The sequence below is a fragment of the Hippopotamus amphibius genome, chromosome 6, assembly GCF_030028045.1.
Source record: "Hippopotamus amphibius kiboko isolate mHipAmp2 chromosome 6, mHipAmp2.hap2, whole genome shotgun sequence".
Lineage (NCBI taxonomy): Eukaryota > Metazoa > Chordata > Mammalia > Artiodactyla > Hippopotamidae > Hippopotamus > Hippopotamus amphibius.
The window spans coordinates 54,930,887-54,950,756 of record NC_080191.1 but is presented as its reverse complement, the minus strand read 5'-3'; the positions used below and the strand labels follow the sequence as shown (position 1 = coordinate 54,950,756).

Below are 19,870 nucleotides of genomic sequence, written 5' to 3'. Positions count from 1 at the left end.
GTGACTTGGAACACTTTGATGGAAGATTCATGAATTTACCTCAAAGTAGCAAAAGGTTGAAGACCTCTCTGCTACAGAGAAGATTCTTAAGAGTCACTGACCCTATAAGAAACAGTGGAAATGTCATTGTGCTTTTTCAGCCTTGATGATCTGAACAGACTGTTTGTACAATTTGGTGGCAAAAACAAACATAATTAACTTAGAAAAACAGAGCTATGCCCAGGGCCCCTAAGATGAAAAATTGCCCTGAGGTATTCTTGGCTGATTGCAGAAGCTGTCAGCAGGATGGCCCTGTGCATTACACACGTGGGGGCTTCTCATACCATTCGCACAGGCCTGGATCTTTCCCGCTTCGTTTGTGGTGTCCTCAGCTATGTGGGTGAGCCTTGTCCTCCATAGGACGTAGTACTTAGGAAAGTGTGAGCTCACCAAAGAAAAGGAGTTTAGGATTTGGTTTCCATCCGAATCCCCCATTCCGCAACCTCTGTCAGGAACTCTGAAGCTTTGAGGATCCTAATTTTATTATGTAACAATTTACATATTAATATTAGTGTGTTTATTAATTGACAGATTAATATGTTATTTGTAACTTACATTATAGAATATATACTTATACTAAATATTACTAAGCTAATATACAAAGTAACTACTTATTGGTAGATATTTGTGTATGTATATATTTAATATTTAAAATGTTAAAATATCTAAATAGTTACAGCTGACTGTCATGGTAATTCTCATGATTAACTTCGAAATCAGTTATGTTTTGAAATGACCAGCCTCTGTGTGTTTTCTGTTTTCCGCACTTTATAATTTAAAATTCAGTGGAATGAGTATTTTGAGAATATTAAAATTATATTATTAATGAAATGATATTTAAAGGAAGAGAGTATATTAATGGCTCTTCAAATTTTTATTTTAAATTACTTTTATAGAAAAGTTTATTTCTTTTTTTAAGTGAAATATAATTGATTTACAATGTGTTCATTTCTGCTGTACAGCAGTTATTCGATTCTGTATATGTATGTTCTTTTTTATATTCTTCTCCATTATGGTTTATCATAGAATATTGGATATAGTTCCCTGTGCTGTACGGTAGGACCTTGTGTTTATCCATTCTCTATATAATAGTTTGCATGTGCTAACACCAAACTACCAATCTGTCCCTCCGCCGCCACCACCACCCTCCTCTAGTTCTTGAACCTTAGTTGTATTGAAACTAAGACTTTAATAATTATCAACTGGACTAGTGATTACTGAATCAAAATGGGTGTGAATGAGTTTTAAAATAGCACTAATAATAGTGTCACAGGTTGTTGAATATTTAGTTCAAGTACTTTCTTATGGTCTTCTCCTTTTCATATATTAAATACTTTCAGAAACTTTGGTAGAAAAATGGACAGTTTATTGTAGAGCACTTCATGGTATATGAAGAAATGATCACAGGTACTTTGTTAAAAGTTTATGGGTGACTCTTAAATCTTGTGTCACCTTCTGACGTAGCTTTTTGCTCATTTATCACAGATGCAGCAAATATTTTGGTGATGGGTGTGGAAAATTCTGCAAAAGAAGGTGATCCTGGAACAATATTCTTCTTCAGGTAAGACAGGAAAACAACCCCATTGGGAGATGGGCTGTGGTCAGGTAACATGGTCCTTAAAGGTACAAGTGTACCTCATCTCTTAACAGTAAATGTGTTCAAAATTTATTTGTGATTTAAATGTATCCTTTGATTCTTATTTGAATAGGAGAGTTTGTCAATTTTAGGCATCTGCTGGTAAATCCTCTTATGAAATAGAGAATCCTCCCCACACCAGGGAAAAGATTAGGAATTTTTTATTCATTTGTTCTAAATTAACTTTGAGCATTATGTCATCTTTGTATCATCTGTGCAAGTCATTTACACCACTCATAATTCATGACAGTAAAGGGTGCACTTCATGTGTTATAAAAAGAGAGCTTTGGGGAGTTCCCTGGCAGTTAGGGCTCCACACTCTCACTGCCGAGGGCCCGGGTTCAGCCCCTGATCAGGGAACTAAAATCCCGCAAGCCATACCGTGCGGCCAAAAACAAAAGAGGGCATTGGACAAAGCCGAGGTCAGGAACCACCGGTGGAAGTAGTGATGCCGTGCACAATGCAGGAATTTAGGGAACTGAGTGGTCTCCCCCAACTTCCAGCCTTCCTGAGAACAAGAGGCTGAAGGAGACTCAGGCTGAGGTCATTAACAGAGGCCCATTCAAGTAATCTGGTGTGTACTTGCTTTACTTGTAAGTCTGGATTTTCATTTACTAACAATTTGTGAGCATCCTATTTCCCATTCATCTTCACTGTCCCTTATCAGGTGCATGCCACCTGCCCCGCTGTCTTTTCTTCCTTGTCATTTTCTTCCTTGTCTTTCTTCGCCTCTAGAGCTAAGGTTTTAGACCACCTTACCTCTCCAGAGACTTCAGACTGGGACCCTGACCCACATACATTTATTCCTTTTATTTAAAGTTTGTTTTAATACCAGATACTCCAGAGTAGCTGAGTGGGAGTGGTAATGATAATAGAAACCATTTAAAATAATCATATGTTATCCTCACAACATTTGAGGAGGGTCTTTAATTCCCGTTGTGTAGCTGTGGAAACCGAGGGTCAGAGGGATTAAGTGAATTATCCACAGTCAAAGGACTCATAAGTGGCAGAACATGGAACGTGCATAAGAATCCAGACTTCGATGAAGTTTCTGTGGTCTTAGTTCTTACAGTTGATGATAACTGGCATCCCTCTCTTTGTTCCTATGGATGCCTGACCTTCCTTGGACATAATCAGGGGTTCAACATTTAGTCCAAGCAGAATAGCATCCCTTTTTTTTTAACTTTATTTTTTTAATTAATCTTTTTAATTTTATTTTTATTTTTATTTTTGGCTGAGTTGGATCTTAGTTGCAGCACGCGGGATCATTTGTTGTGGCGCATAGGCTTCTCTCTAATTGTGGTGTGTGGGCTCTTCATTGTGGCGTGTGGGTTTTCTTTAGTTGTGGCGTGCCGGTTTTCTTCTCTTCTCTAGTTGAGGCACGTGGGCTCAGTAGTTGCAGCACATGGACTTAGTCGCCCCACGGCATGCAGGATCTTTATTTCCCCACCAGGGATTGAACCCACATCCCCTGCATTGCAGGATGGATTCTTTACCACTGGACAACCAGGGAAGTCCTAGAATCCCTTTTGACTCAAGTGAGGCATTTGGATTTCTGAGGTCCTCTAGAGCAGCACCATCCAGGAGAAATACAATGCAAGGTACAAATGCAAGCCGCATATGTAATGATACATTTTCTTTTTTTTTTTTTTCTTTTCTTTATTTATTTATTTATTTTAAATTTTATTTATTTATTTATTATTTTGGGGGTACACCAAGTTCAATCAACTGTTTTTATACACATATCCCCGTATTCCCTCCCTTCCTTGACTCCCCCGCCTCGAGTTCCCCCCAGATACATTTTCTAATAGGCACATCTTTAATTTTTTTTAAATAAAGATGAATTTAACTTTGAACAACACTAATAATAACATCATATGTTGCCTGAAATTAATTTTACTAGTATATTTTATTTAACCCAGCATATCTAAACTATTACCATTTCAACATATAAATTCGTCAGCAGTTAGTGAGCTTTACACTCCCCTTTTCATATTAAGTCTGAAACCTGGCGTGTGTTTTCCACTTACAGCAGCTCTCGGTTTGGACCAGGCCTGTTTCAGGTGCCAGATAGCCACACGTGGCTTGAGCGCCATACTGCGCAGTTCCTGGGACCTCCCGTCTGCTTAGAGGTGCTTCTCTGAACCGGTGCTCCGGCTGTGGCCTTAAACACCTCTCAAATCCATGTCCTGAGACCCTACCCTGGCCTTTTGCCACAGCTCACTGCCTGATCTCCGTGCCTGTCTTGTCGCCCCACCACCAGTCTGTCTGTTTGTCTCTCTGTCTGTAGGCAGGATAATTTTTCTGTAGGTAATTCTGATCACTACACTGTCCTACTTAAAATTCTACAGAATTTGGCTAAACTCCATATCACAGCACAAAGGTCTTCAGGGGTTGGCACCTCCCCACCTCCAACCTGAGCGCCCTCTGTTTGCCTCACCGCAGCCATTCAGACTACTAGCTCTTTATTCTGAGATGTCGCCGGCCCTCCTGACACCTTCTCCTGGAGCTCAGGGTGTTTCCTCCGCTCTTTTTCCTCCTCTTGTTTTCTCACTGGTTGTGCTAGTCCTTTAGGAACTGTGTCCCTCCAGTGTACATCCACATAAATTCTGCATAATTGTTACAGCGCAGATCGCACTATTGTAATTGGTGGTCCAGGTATCAGTCTTCTCTGGATTGGGAATTCCTAGAGCAGAGGATCTAGACCATGCTCATCTTTGCATCCCATATGCTAAGCGCAGACCCACACACATACTACACACATTGCTTAAGATGGTTTGAACAGTGATATGGAAACACTTACATTTTTACCTTTCTTTCATTTCCACCCTTCCTTCCTCTGGTGCAATAACCCAGAGTCATAACTCCTTTTTTTTTTTTTTTTTTTTTTTTTAAGTTTACTACCTAAAAGAGCTCAACACATCAAACCTCAGAAATCAGAACAAATTCACTTACAGTTTTTAGACCTTAATTGTGTCAAAGGCAGACTTGGGTTGCGAGGGCTGTCTGTGGCTTTGTTGCAGGTCTGCGCTGAGCACTGGAGGGATGGCTGGCATTATTCCATAGCTGCCTTTACCATCTGAGGCTCTAATTTATCTGTCTTTTTATTCCACAGCTATTAAAAGCATGATCCTTTATTCTTTTCCTAGAGCAGAATCTGCCTAATGAGAGCTAAGATGGGTCTCAAAAATTTCCTTATTCTGATATCTGTACATCAGAATTGAATCAGGTATGAAAGAGTCTAGATACATGAAGTTATATGGTTTTACAATAATAGTTATTTATTCTGCAAACCACAGGAGAAATCCATGAATTTTTGAGGGGTCGGGTTTTTTATCAGAAGTTCAAAAAATAGTGTTTATCATATCCATGCAGGGACTATCATGTCAAATCAGTAATAAATCATATTTTTTAACGTTGGCATTCTAGAAGCTACCTAAGCATGGCTCTATGTGTGGCCCTAAAGAACGTATTCCACCTTTAACTTAGTATATTCTTTTAAATCAGGGAAGGAGCTGCTGTGTTCTGGAATGTGAAAGACAAAACTGTAAGTATAAATAAAGTGTAAAAGTATTAAAATTTAGTTTTCTGATAATAAATTGTTAATTAGCACTCAGTAATCTGAGCCATTGGAAGATAAATTAACAGATAATCCTCACTTTATTTGCTCTGTATTATATGATGTTGATCCTAACACTATCATATTCTAAAATTATCTTTTTGACTTGCAAGTTTCCATTCTCAGGGCACACACTAATTTGTAGAGAATCGGAAGAATCCTAGCTATACTGCAGACAGAAGGCAGTGTACTTCTCATGTGATGACCTACAAAATGAGTAATGTATACACAGTTTACTGGAAGCTGGCTGCACTGAGTTTTATTTTAGATCAAGTTTTCTAGAACTTTTTTACTCATTGGAAATAATTTCTTCTATATCCCAATCAGGATTTGTTTAACACAACCTTTCCAGAGGCAGTTTGGTAATACACATCAAAGCTTTATATTTAACTCAGCAATTTTACATCTGGAAAATTATCCAAAGGAAATAATCACAGTTGTACGTGATGAATGTACAGAAATGCTCATCAGTGCATTATTTACAATAGCAAAAATGAGAAATAACCAAAACACGTAATACAAAGTTTGTTGACTATAACCATAGGATAGAATATACTACAGCTCTTAAAAATCATGTAGAAAAAAAACCTATTCTTGGAGAATTTCCTGTGTACGTGATACAGTTAAATTAAAAGAGCAGGTTACAAAATATAACCAATATAATACCAGAGCTGGTTAAAAAATGTGCCTCATACAATCCCAGTTTTACTAAAAGGAGATACACACACGGGGGGAGGGGGAGGGAGACTGGAAAGCAGTCCTGGAGAAAAGGAAATGTAAATGAGCAATAAATGTAGGAAAAATGTAATACAAATTGGCTATTTGAATTTGCAAAGATGTGAAAGGCTGACAATACCCAGTGTTTTTTAAGAATGTTCTCATAAATCTTCGGATTCTAAAATTGGAAAAACTGTTCTGGTCAGCGTTTTAGCAACAGTTATCAAAATTATGTGTGCATGTCTTTTGGTCTAACAAATCCTGAAGAAGTATTCCCACAAGGCCCTGAAGATATACATGTAAGGCTGGTGCATGTGACATCGTGATAGTGGAGAGCAGAAAAAAATCCCCCAAGGATGGGCATTTAGGATGCCTAAGTCAATTGTGGTTCTTCCATTAAGGAGAATAGCATTGAAAATGTTCATATGTACAGTATCATGCTATGTATATAAAAAGCAAACTAAACGTACGTACATTTGCACACAGGGAAAAGTCTGGAAGGATACGCACCAAGTTTAATGATGGTTACCTTTGGGGATTTGGAATTCAGGAGAACAGAGCGATTATCACCTTCTATACCTCTGTGTGGTTTAAATTTTTACAAGGGTTACTTAAGCTTTTTTTGTTTTGTTTTGTTTTTTTGAAGATTTAAAGAAAACAAACCATAACATTACTAGTGGTTTTCTTTGGGTCGTGAGATGATAGTTTTTGTTTTCCTCTTTAAGCTCATATGTGTTTTCCAAAGGTAAAAGCAAATGAATATATCGTTCCAATTAGTTTAGTATCACCATGAATTTGCTTTTTCCTTAAAACCTAAAGAACAGAAGAAATGTCATCAAATGTAATAGAAAAATGTTATAAGCATTAACTTTATAACATGCTTCTGTACTAACGGAGTCAGGTATAATTTCGGGTTAATCTTCCTTTTCTTCTAGATGAAGCATGTGATGCAGCTTCTAGAAAAACATGAAATTCAGCCTTACGAAATTGCATTGGTACACTGGGAAAATGAAGAGCTTAACTACTCAAAAATAGAGTAAGCAACTTTTTATCAAATTTATGAAAAGGGCACTTGGAATAACTAGGTAAAGCAGTAGAGAAGATAAATTATTTATGAACTTGGAGACTGATTTTGAGAAAAAAAGTTATTGGCACAAATATAAAGCCAAAACAATTAATAAATATTAGTGGATAGATATTATTTTTTTAACTTCTCAGCCTACCCATAAATTAAAACAACTAGGTAGTAGAACCCCAAAATAATGTTTCCTAAGCAGTCAAAATCAGTAAAATAGTGTGCCTTCATTGGAATGAACCTGCTAAATTATTCTAGTAAAGTTTTCTCTGAAGTAAATCCTCTTTGCTTTTTTCCCACTGATTTTGAGTATGAAAAGTATAAAGTATAATGAGGGGGTGCTCTGAGAGAACCACTTGTGAAAATGGGGGTGCCTGCAAGAAGTGGGGGTACCACTGTCAGGTCAGATGTATGGGTAGGCAGTGTAATGGCTGATTTCCACGTCACAACAAGGGCACAAAAATAGGAGGGGTGTTAGGGTGGAGAGAGAAGGGAGTATGAACAGGATTAAAAGGTCTTTTTTTCTTGGGGAGGTACGGGTCTAGTGAAATGTGAGAAGGAAAGAAGTCTTTGTATTGAGAAAGGAACTGACAAAAACAGAGCTTTAGGGAAATCTGGAAGAGACACCAGCTGGAGAAAGACTAGTTGGGATAAGAGTTAGGTGATAATAGCCAGCGATGAGCTATCCTGTATCATTTCATCTGATGAAACCCCTGGGGTGTGAGGTGGTGTTAGATGGTGGGAGGCGGGACACAACAAATGAAGAAGCAATAGAATTGTATTCGTTATCAAGCACTTGGCCTTGTGGTTATAGTTCCCCTCAATTCCCCTCCTGTGCTCTGCCTCCAGATCAGACTGTGGTTTACTAGGCACTGTCCCCTACACACACACACACACACACACACACACACACAGACACACACACAGAGACAGACAGACAGACACACACACACACACACACTCTTGCCACCTTATAATCTGTGGTGGATTAAAGACCTTAACTCTGGGTCCCAGAGTCAGAGATTTGGTTTTATCAGCAAGTCCATCCTCGCTTCCACCAATGAGGTGGTTCTGTGGGTCCTGCCTGTGACCCCAGCTACCTGCTGCCTCACTACTCAGTTCCGTGTGCAGGCTGAGCCCCTTCATAAAGGTCTCGTCAGCCCTGCCCTCTTTCTTGTCTCTTCTGTTTTCCCTCCAACTGAGGCTGTCGGCACGGATTCTGCCTCTCCCCTCCCGCGAGGCCTCCTCGTCCACCAGCCTTTGTCCATCTCTTCTAGTCTCACGTCTCTCGTGTAGGTTTAGCCTGTAGTTCTTCCTGTTTGCTTGTGATGCTTATATTCCCAGATTTCCTCCCTTCCCCACCTCTCCAGTCGTTCTAGAGCTCTCTAACATACACATCTTGGTTTTTCACACAGCTGCCCTGTCTCCCTCCCCCTCCCTACCAAGTCCCTGTGATTTTAGATTATGCTGTGTATAGTTTTATATTCAGCATTTTTTCACTTAGCAAATTATTATAGTCACTTTCCCTTTTCTACTAAATATCCTTTCAAAACATGCTTATTCATTTTTGTTGTGCGGAATTCCTATAAATGAAGCATTCTTCTATTGAACATTTAATTTCCTTCCTAATTTCTTACTATTCAGCATTTGATTATAAAAAATTTTTTGTACACAAATCTTTCTTTGCATCTTTGATTATTTCCTTAGGGTAAATTCCAGGAAGTGGAATTACTTGGATCATACTGTATAAGAACATTTGTAAAACTCTTGATACAATTTGCCAAAAGAAAAAAAAAAATACTTTTTAAGATTTAGAAACTACTTTTTTTTTTTTCTTTTCTCAGGGGACAGTCAAAACTTCACAGAGGGGAAATCAGATTAAATTCAGAGCTAGATTTAGATGACGCCATTCTAGAGAAATTTGCTTTCTCAAATGCTCTTTGCCTTTCAGGTAAGTTACTATTACTTATCAGAGAACGTATCACATAGTTTTCATTTCATTGAGGGAAGTTAAAGTATTTAGTAAAGACTATGACATGTTTTCACAGAGTACTCAGCAAAGCCTTGTCATTTCTTTTCCTTTTGTTTCCCTCTAAACGAAAAATATATATAGTATAGAGTATAAAATAGGGTGTCTGCCCCACAGGTACTCATTCCTTATTAATTACACTGATGAAGCTTACCTCTCCAGAGTATTCTTTTACGTCGCCATCATCATCATCATCACTACCTTTGTTTTCCCCTCTCCTTCTCTCTGAGACTGTTAGTCTTAGGTTGTCTCTAATCCAGGCAGAGAAAGCCTTGCCTTGTGTGATCGGGCACAGGCCTCTGGGTAGAAAAATACACTCTGGTTTTCCACAGGAATGGGACAGAGAGTCACAGTGGCTCTCCGTTTTTTCAGAAAGATCCATACACCTGAATAAACATGTCGAAGTTCTCTAAGAAATGTTCCTGCCGCAAGTCTGCACTAGGCTGCTGCTGCGGTGTCCTGTACGTGCCATTCAGGAGGCTTCGGGACTTCTGAGCTGCACCCACAGCCTGGAGGAGCAGAAGGGAAGGCCAGGAAGGCCTGATTTCTGCCCCTGTACACAGCCACCCCTCATTCCAGGGTGTAGCTCATCCTCTGAGCTTCTGAGATGAACTATGAGAAAATCAGGGATTCTACCCAACGTTGCTTTGGTCTGCCAGCAAGGCTTGGAAATCGACCCACTTTCTTCTATCTCTTTCTACCTAGTGCCATCTTTTGTAATACTAAGTAACTATTCTTAAATTTCAGTTTCAGATTTTTTGAACATTGCTTCTTAAACTATTGTTGAAATGGCAGTGAAGGTACTGTGTAATTTTGCATTTTGTAGAAACATGAATGTGATGATAAATGTTCCATTGTTAATTTTTTTCCCCCCAGTGAAACTGGCTATCTGGGAAGCATCACTGGATAAATTTGTTGAATCTATTCAGTCGATTCCAGAGGTAATTATACCAATTTTATGCTTGTTTTCAAGGTTTGAGTTCTATTGGGGAAAAATACAGATTTCCCACTATAATGAATTTAGGAGTACAGTAAAGAAATAATAAATGTTAAAGAAAGCTATACTGAATTTAAGCAGGGGAAAAAAAACCCAGTTACATATAAAATGATAAAATAAGAAACCTTTTAAAACTTAAAATTCAAATTATGTTTCTCTAATGGTATAATATTTTTAATGTAACTGAGTTGAAGGGAAATCAAATGAAATGTTTCCTTTCTAAGGAAGGAAATTATGACCACTTTTATTGATTAAAAAGTGTTTTGACCATTTACGAGGAAAATAGTGACATGAAAAGTGCATCTAAAGTTGTATCAAAACTTCAAAATACATTAAAAATCATGCTTACTGTAATTGTTTGTTTTTACTGTGAAAGAATAATTATACTCAGGAAAAGAGCCCCTGGTTTTTCAATAAAGAGATTAGGAATGTACATCATAGAAATTGCTAGTGAGAAGGGAAACGTGTGTATGTATGTATGTATCTATTTTTCCCCCTCCCAAATAGGCTTTAAAAGCTGGGAAGAAAGTGAAACTATCTCATGAAGAAGTTATGCAGAAAATGGGTGAACTCTTTGCCCTAAGGTAAAATTTTCTTTGTAAATAAAATGTTTCATATACATTAACAATCTCCAGAAAATATCCCTGTAGCTCTACAGTAAAGAGCAAACATTTGTGTCTTTATGGGAATTGCCATTGTTTTTATTTCATTCATTATAAGCATGGAGAACTCTTACCCATTAGAAGCAGTTGGGTGGGACTTCCTAGGTGGTACAGTGGTTAGGAGTCCACCTTCCAATGCAGGGGACATGGGTTGGAGCCCTGCTCCAGGAAGATCCCACATGCCCTGGAGCAGCTAAGCCCGTGTGCCACAACTACTGAGCCTCTGCTCCAGACCCTGTGAGCCACAACTGTTGAGCCTGTGTGCCGCAACTACTGAAGCCCATGTTCCTAGAGCCCATGCTCCACAACAAGAGAAGCCACCACAACGAGGAGCCCCTTCTCTCCGCAACTAGAGAAACCCTGTGTGCAGCAACGAAGACCCAACACAGCCAATAAACAAATTAAATAAATAAATTTATTTAAAAAAAATAAGCAGTTGGGCTGTATTAGGACTGTACTGGAAGAAATTCTGTGTGTGAAAGAGAGACCATAATTAATGTACTTTAAACCTACATCAGAGAGCTTTGTAGGTATTCTTTAAAGGTGGAAAGATACGATCTAGAATTTGGACAAGGGTAATTCTCAGTAAAAGTATATCACTGCATCATAATGCTGAACAGACCTAATTGCTACGGAAAAGTGTTGTACCAGATTTCATTGACTCTGAGACACCATAAGATGCCACAGAACAGTAAAAATACTGCCAACTAGCATATGAGACAATGCTTCGTTATCACAGAATTTTAATTTTGCACTTTCGGAAGTAGCTCTTTCAGTCTTATTTGGATGTAGATTTATCACATTCCCTCTTGGGCATACATAAAAAGGAAAGCATAAGGGAAATGAGTTGTCTAAGGCAATGACAACTAAGTCACAACTGCCACCTATAAGATATCCATTTTAAAGATGCCTCCCATTTTCAAAGATATTAAAATGGGAAGAACAGTGTCTTCAAATTGATGAAATACAACAGTACATCATTTAAAATTAAGTTAAAAGGCCTTCAGTTTATTTTATTCTTGTAGTTTTCCCAGAATTTATGGAGTAAAATACCCTGAATCTTAGTGTTATTCTCACTAGGCAGGATTCTCAGTGTTTTGGCCTTTTTTGTGTGTGGGATGAGTTGAGTTCATTGTCAGTAGTTTACCTAAGAGTTGTTTTTTCACATTCTCCTTAGATACTTGGCCTGGAGAGAAGTGGTCCAGTGCTCCATCATCCATGCCTTTCTCACAGCTCAGGGACCCTAACTCAGGGCACCCACAAAAATAACACCCGTGTGTCAGGAGCATCCCACAGTACATCTAAAGCCTTGAGCTTGCTAAGAAGTGGGGGAGAGAGACCCCTCTCTCCTCTTCTCTGGGTGATGCGAGCAGAATTTGATACCACGAATTATAATATCAAAACTTAGAAATTAGGACTAAATATACCTAGGTTTGTGAATAGTTTCTAGAGTCTTACTGTTAGTATCCTAAGTTTTCTTCTCTTTACAATGAGTGCTTATGTGTTATTCAAAGAAACGTGGTGAATCTGTAAAGAGAAATAGAAGTAGAAATATGGTCGATTATATTAGGTGAGAAATTAAGTCACAAATTATATAGTTGGTAAGACCCCACTTGTAAACCAACAACGTAAATAGTCATCTGTATCTTGATATGTATACATACTACCAGACACGTAGGTGTGCATGCACGCACACTCACACACACATGCATACACATGCATGTGGGCATAGAAGCAGATCTGGAAGGACACAGCAGAGTATTGGCAGGGCCTAAAGGATTTGAGTGTGTGTTAGGGTAAGGGGCCTACCAGTGTTTTCTGAATTCTTCTCTAGGGTTTTTCTTTTTTATAGTGACAGCTATTTATGTGTTACTTCTACAATGTAAATTTTTGTTTAAAAACAAGCTCAGGCCTCATGTGTAAAAAAGGTAGAAATAGAGCGTGTGTGTGTGTGTGTGTGTGTGTGTGTGTGTGTGTGTGTGTGTGTGTGTGTGCGTGTGTGTGTGTGTGTTTGCTTGTCCAGTGTTTGCCGCAACACTGGAAGGATACTGAGGAAACTAGCAGTGGCTACCCATACGGCGGGGGAGGAAGGGAAAGATGCAGATAAGAATAGGAGTAAGATTGGTCAGTTTTTACCTTTTTCCATCTTTTTTATTTTTGAGCCACGTGATTACCTGTCCACACACACACAAATATATGTGCATGTATATTGTAACCCATTTTAATGAAAAAAGGAGCTTAGCAGTTTTTTAAATTGTTTTTTCCTATCTACTTCATAAATGTTAATATAGAGACTGAATTAACTGGTTGCAGACTTTGAGAATTTTTTGTTTACGTGTTTCTCAGAAGTATTATAGGAATCAGCATTAAAAACTATTTTTATAAAGCACCATTGTAAATAAGAAGTAAACTTACTTATAAAACAGAAATGGATTCACAGACATAGAGAACAAACTTGAGGCTACCAAAGGAAATGGGGGGAGATAAATTAGGAGTTTGGGAGTAACCGATACACACTGCTGTGTATAAAACAGGTAGTCAGCAAGGACCTAGTGTAGAGCACAGGGAACTACACTCAGTATCTTGTAATAACCTATAATGGAAAAGAATCTGAAAAAGAATATGTATGTTTGTGTGTGTGTGTAACTGAATCACTTTACTGTACACTTGAAACTAATACAACATTGTAAATTAACTATACTTCAGTCTATCAATAAATCAATAAATATCTTCTCCAAAAAAGAAATGAGACCGTGATTTTTTAATTAAAGATAAAAATTAAAAGTTATGATTTTCCTTTTTTTAAGACACCGTATAAACTTGAGGTCAGACTTCTTGATCACTCCTGATTTCTACTGGGACAGAGAAAATCTGGAAGAACTTTATGATAAAACATGTCGGTTCCTCAGCATTACTCGTAGAGTCAAGGTATGTATTTTGCACTTCTACTGCGAGGGACACAATGTCACCTATAAGTTGTATGACTATGTGAAGAGAAGTTTTTAATTAAGTAAATGTGTTTAACTGCTTTTGGAGAAATGTCTTGTTTGACTTCTACTCAGATTTCTAGATTTCCCATCTTGTTTTCCTGTGTACAGACAGTTTTAAGCTTTCACGGCAAAGGATATTCTGATATTTGCTCTACCGTTAAGGTTGGTGAGAGTTTGGAGGACTAGTAGTCCATTAGGAAGTTTCTCATTAAGTTTCAAGCAAGAGTTTGTGGGGTCCAGAACTTTACTGGTGACAGCGAGAATAGAAGTGAATTTTTAAAAGAATCCTTTAAGGCAGATGAAGTGGTTGGTACTGGGAGGCCAGGGAGAAGGAAGAGTAAGGATGACTGATGTGGGCTTCTGGTAGAAAGATAGCAAAACATTGAGAGGTTGGGTGTAGAAGGAGGAGCCACATTTAAAATATGTTGAAAGAGTAGCAAGAAACAGCCAGTTAGAACTGTCTGAAAGCGTTTAGAAGTGTGGAAGTAAAGCTGAGGAGAGAAGCAGCTGATGGAATGATGGAAGTGGGTGGAGGTGATCATGAGGGAGGTAAACCCTACCGGAAAGAGAGCAGAAAACAAAATGGAGATTAGTACCCTGTGTGCGCGTAGTTCTCTGACACTTAATCACGTGTGGATCCAGGTAACCACAAGATCTGCGTACAGGACTGGCCCGTCACCACAAAGGTCTCCCTTGTGCTTGTCCCTGTGTAGTCACACCACGATCCCTCCCCCACCATCCCTGACCCCCATCAATGAGTAATCTCGTCTCCAGCTCTATAATTTTGTCATTTGGGGAATGTTATATAAATAGAATTGTACAGTGTGTCTTTTAAAGGGGACTTTTTTCAATGAGTATAATACCCTTGAAATCCATCCGAGTCGTTGCCTGTATGAATCCCTGCCTTCCTATGAGTTACTTAGACATTTGAGGGGGGTTCCATTTTAATTTACCTGTGTTTTGTTCTTTTTTTTTTTTTCTTTTTATTTATTTATTTGGCTGCATCAGGTCTTCAGTGTGGAACACGGGATTCTTTTAGTTGCAGCCTGTGAACTCTTAGTTGTGGCATGCAGGCTCTTAGTTGCGGGATCTAGTTCCCTGACCAGGGATCATACCCAGGGCCCCTGCATTGGGAGCACAGAGTCTTAACCGCTGGACCACCAGGGAAGTCCCTTATCTATATTGTTTTTGAGTGTATCTCTTTGCACAGATATTTAGTGATTGCTCTAGGTATTACATTATACATACCTAACTGGTTTCAGCATTTTGCCAGGTTAAATCAAGTGTGGAAACCGCACTCCGCTTTGCATCCCTTTACTCCCCACTTTGAGAACTTCATCGATGTTATAATTTTTGCTTCAACCATCAAACATAATTTAGAAAACTCCAAGAGGAGACAGAAATTCTTTTGTATTCACCCATATTTTTATTCTTTCTGTTTTTTTTTAATGATGTTCTAAGATTTCTTCTTTTATTGTTTCCTTTCTGTTTCAAGAGCATTCTTTAGCCATTCTTTCAGGGTAAGTCTGCTAAAGCATAGTCTCTTAGTTTTTCTGCATCTGAGAACATCTAGATTTCCCCTTTACTCCTGAAGGATTCCAAGTTGATAGTTCTTTTCTTTCAACACTTAAAAATTACTGTGTCACTTTTTTCTGGCCTCCATGATTTCCGAAGAGAAATCTACTCTCTCTCTACGACATGAATGTCAGACCTATAATTATACTCCAACGAGTCTTTGAGGCTCTCTGCACTTTTTTCCTAACATTTTCAGCAAATGGTGCTAGAACAGTTGGATAGCCACATGTAAAAAAAAAAGTGAGCCCTATCTTTTACTTCACAGCATTCTAAATGATATAAAAGCTAAAATTATAAAATTTCAGGAAGAAAATTTAGGAAAAAGGCCTCATGACCTTGAGGAAGGCCAAGATTTGCTAGGAAAAAAACAAAACAACAACAAAAAACCCATGAACCTTGGGCAAAGAATTTCATAAGTTGAACTTTATCAAAACTAAAACCACTGCTCTTTGAAAGACTCTTAAGAATATGAAAAGGCGAAACACAGGCTGGGAGGAAATATCCTCAATATATAACCTGACAAAGGACTTGTCCAGAATAGTCAAAGAATTCTTTCCACTCAGAAAGACAACCCAGTTTTTTAAATGAGCAAAAGATTTTTTTAAATTAATTTATTTATTTATTGGCTGTGTTGGGTCTTCGTTGCTGCATGTGGGCTTTCTCTAGTTGCGGTGAGCGGAGGCTACTCTTCGTTGCAGTGTTGAGGGCTTCTCATTGCGGTGGCTTCTCTTGTTGCAGCGCACGGGCTCTAGGCGTGTGGGCTTCAGTAGTTGCAGCACACAGGGCTTCAGTAGTTGTGGCTCACAGGCTCTAGAGCGCAGGCTTAGTAGTTGTGGCGCACGAGCTTATTTGATCTGAGACATGAGGGATCTTCCTGGACCAGGGATCGAACCCGTGTCCCCTGCATTAGCAGGCGATTCTTAACCACTGTGCCAGCAGGGAATTCCTTAAATGGGCAAAAGATTTAAACTGACATCTCACAAAATATGTGAATGGCCACATGAACATGAGAAGATGTTCAGTGTTATGGTTTATCAGGAAAGTGCAAATTAAACCTGGGGAAGTTGACTGCAGCCCAGGGAGCAGGTGGGCAGGGTCCCTTCAGTTCTGAAACTGGAAGAGTCCCGGAACAGGTCAGTTCTGTGGTATTTTTCAAAAAATCTTCTGTGAGCTGTATGTAACTATAATGCTGCTGCCTTCTGAATCCTTAACCGAGTACCCGGGAGAATGCATACATTGCACTTAATCAGTGCTGTTAACAAGTGGAAAATAATTCAGGTAATGTCCTGAAGAATAAAAATGAAGGTCTATTTAAATTTGGCACCACCTGCCCCTGTGCTTCTGGAGGACTTTGTACACATTCCTTCAGGGCGGCAGTTCACATACCACTTGGTACTGATCCGATGATGTGCACGGATTCGGTTCCTAGTGAGAACCCTCTTCTCACCTTCTCAGTGTTGCCTCACAAGACAGGGAGAGAGCACGCACTCTGGTGTCTCTGCCTCTTCTTATAAGGACATTAATTTAGACCTCACCTAAACCTAATCACCGCCAAAGGCCTCATCTCCAGATACCATCACATTCGGGGTTAGTACTTCAGCATGAATTTGGGGGGGACACAAATGTTCCATCCATATTACCAGTAGTCCCTGGAAATCCACTTTAATTTTTCTTTAGGAGCTAAAATTTGTTTCATTTAAATTATCTTTATAAATTACATATTTCTACCACATCCTAATTGGAATCTATGTAGGAACTGGGGCAAGGTGGCTAAAAGTAGAAGTAGCAGGTATTTGGGGGAAAGGGGATTTATGTGAAATTAGAGCTGCACTCGTGAGATTCCCCCCTCTTTCCTTAAAACACAGCAGCGAGCATAGCACAGGGAGATCAGCTCAGTGCTTTTTGAGGACCTAGAGGGGGCAGATAGGGTGGGAAGGAGATTTGGGAAGGAGGGATATGGGGATATATGTATACCTGTAGCTGATTCACTTTGTGGTACAGCAGAAACGAACACAACATTGTAAAGCAATTATATTCCAATAAAGATGTATAAAAAATAAACAAACAAAAAACCCACAGCAGCGAAAGTGATAGAAGCTGCTTTCCCTGTAAACATGTGATGAGTACTTGGCAGACAGAGGGATGATTGGGCTCATGGGGCTGGAGGGGAAGATGTGAACGGGGACCTCTAGGAAGATACCTGCCAGTGTGATGGCCACTTGGGTTTGAGCTACAATTTATGTAACAAATGCAGACATTTTGTTTCTGAAAACTTACTGTACAACAACTAAAATTTTTGCTCATTGTAATTTGTTTCACACCTGACAGATCTAGATCTCATGGAGCTCTCCTCACATCCCACTAAATGCGTCCTCCTGATAGCAGAGGTGCGCTGTTCTCTTCACCACTGTCATTTACTTGGCTTTGTTCCGTCATTACAACTAATCATTCTTCGTTTCACTCCCCGATCGCACTCTGAGACATCCCTTTGGTATTAAATCTTCCACATGAGATGTGAAGCATACCTACACGTTCCCAAACTACATTTCTCAGAGTGTTTTCTTAGCATCACAGAGGCAGTGAAGACCAGATGGATTACGTGAAGACCGTTTAGGAGTTAAAGGAATTTAGCCTCCCTGACTGAGCTGAACACAATGCTGGCACCATAGATAATAGGAAAAAACAAGAACCCATCCTGACCCTCAGCAAGCTTTCCAGCCTTACGAGCAAAACACAGAGCAGACCATGGTCCTGCCAGAACATTGTTCCTTGTTTTATTTTTTTGGTTGATTTTCTTTTTCCTAGAGGAAAGAATCTTGAGAAAAGTAGGGGTGATTAGGTGTAAGATGTGCTGAAAAGCAGTGCAAAAAGTGGAGGATGGAGGTAGTCATTTCATCTGGTAATTGAGAGATCGCTGAAGAAGATCAGAGAGCAGTGACAGGTGCATCGCAGGGACAAAAACCAGTGTGCAGGGGGTCCCTCGCTCCATCTTCTCAGCTTGGTGTCCCCCAAGGTTCTGTCATTGGTTCTTCTGTCCCCATAATTTTGTTCATCTCCATGAGTTCTGCTCCGTTTTCCTGATAATTTTCAAATCAGTATCTCCATTCTCAGCCTCTCGTTTACCTTACAGACATGCTGATTACCTGCTAAATCTCACAGATCTTCACCCTGACACATCTCATAGCATCCTTTGTAGAATTAAGTACGTGTGTCACTCCCCACTAGAACACAGGCTCCAGTGAGATCAGAGAGCAGTATTATTTTATCCCTGCTGTATTCCTAGTTCTTGGCAAAGGCCTCACACAGAATATGTGCTCAATAAATATTTGTAGAATTAATCCATGATTAAGATTTCGAAGTGAAACTCACTGTATTCTCTCAGAAAACGCTGAACCTTCTCTATTCTCTGTCTCAGCTAATGGCATGACCACCTGGTCGGTCAAGCAGGAACTTGAAACTCACCATGGTTTCCTCTTTTTCCGTCACCCTCCACATCCAATCAGAGCATCCTTTTACCTTCTCTTAAGTGTCATTCATTCATTGCCAAATATTTATTGAAAGACTCTGTGATAGACGGTAAGCTGGTGAGACAGGGAGGGATACCAAACTGACCCCTGCCTTCAGCGCCCTGACTGCTAACAGGCGTACCCCTGCCACTCACCCTAATACCTTCTTCTCTGTCTCCCAGCCTCTAGGCTGGGCCCTGTAGCGAGAAGGCAGAGACATGTCTGTCTTGTTCACCAGTTCATCTCTGCCCCGCACAGTATAGTAAATATTGAACAAATATTTGAAGAATGGACAAAGGACTCCCTTACCTGCAGAAGAAAGTTCCAACATTATCGTGCTATGTGTTCGTTTCTACTGCTGCTGCAACCAATTACCACAAACTGACTTCACACAAATGTACTATTTTTCAGTTCTGTAGGTCAGAAGTCTGACCTGGGAGTCACGGAGCCAAAGTCAGGGTGTTGGCAGGGCTGCGTGCCTGTCTCCGGAGGCTCTGGATGGGAGGTGTCTCCTTGGCTGTTCCAGCCCCGAGGGGCCACCCACTGCCCTTGGCTCGGAGCCCCCTCTTCCATCTCGCATGGCATCGCAGAGCTCTTCTGCCTGCCATTGCCACTTCTAAGGACCCTTGTGATTGCAGTGGGGCAACCCAGATAGTCTAGGATTGTCTCCTTATGTTAAGATCAGCTGGCTTAGCAGCCTTGAATTCCTGTACGTTCTTAATTCTCCTTTGCTGTGTCATATTCACGAGTCCGAGGGATTAGGATGTGAGTATCTGGGGGACAGTTACTCTGCCAGCCCCTGTGGTCTACAGTACCTCTCACAATTCGGTGCTAACTTACCTTTCTAACCTCACCTCCAAGGTTTTCACTGTCTCGCGATACTTTGCCTCCACGCTGTCTCCTCTCCTTGAAGTGCTGTCCCCTTAGCACCTCACCTTGTCTTCCTGGCACCTGCCTATTTAGAGCCTGCTTCACATGTACCACCTGTGACCCCATCCCTGTTCTCTCCTGCTCTGTCGTCTGTG

The 19,870-nt window shown here is 39.9% G+C and overlaps 1 protein-coding gene across 4 annotated transcripts in view; it reads left to right on the top strand.

Annotated features, from left to right (window-relative positions):
- Positions 1 to 19,870, top strand: part of RMND1 (required for meiotic nuclear division 1 homolog) — a 37,868-nt gene that overhangs the window by 13,800 nt on the left and 4,198 nt on the right. For all 4 annotated transcript variants that reach the window (XM_057739366.1, XM_057739363.1, XM_057739364.1 and 1 more), the window contains 7 exons: positions 1,525 to 1,600; positions 5,183 to 5,222; positions 6,947 to 7,047; positions 8,931 to 9,037; positions 9,992 to 10,056; positions 10,620 to 10,696; positions 13,582 to 13,702. In XM_057739366.1, coding sequence (XP_057595349.1) covers positions 1,545 to 1,600; positions 5,183 to 5,222; positions 6,947 to 7,047; positions 8,931 to 9,037; positions 9,992 to 10,056; positions 10,620 to 10,696; positions 13,582 to 13,702 — 567 coding nt within the window. In that variant the 5' untranslated portion in view covers positions 1,525 to 1,544. The remainder of the gene's footprint in view (positions 1 to 1,524; positions 1,601 to 5,182; positions 5,223 to 6,946; positions 7,048 to 8,930; positions 9,038 to 9,991; positions 10,057 to 10,619; positions 10,697 to 13,581; positions 13,703 to 19,870) is intronic.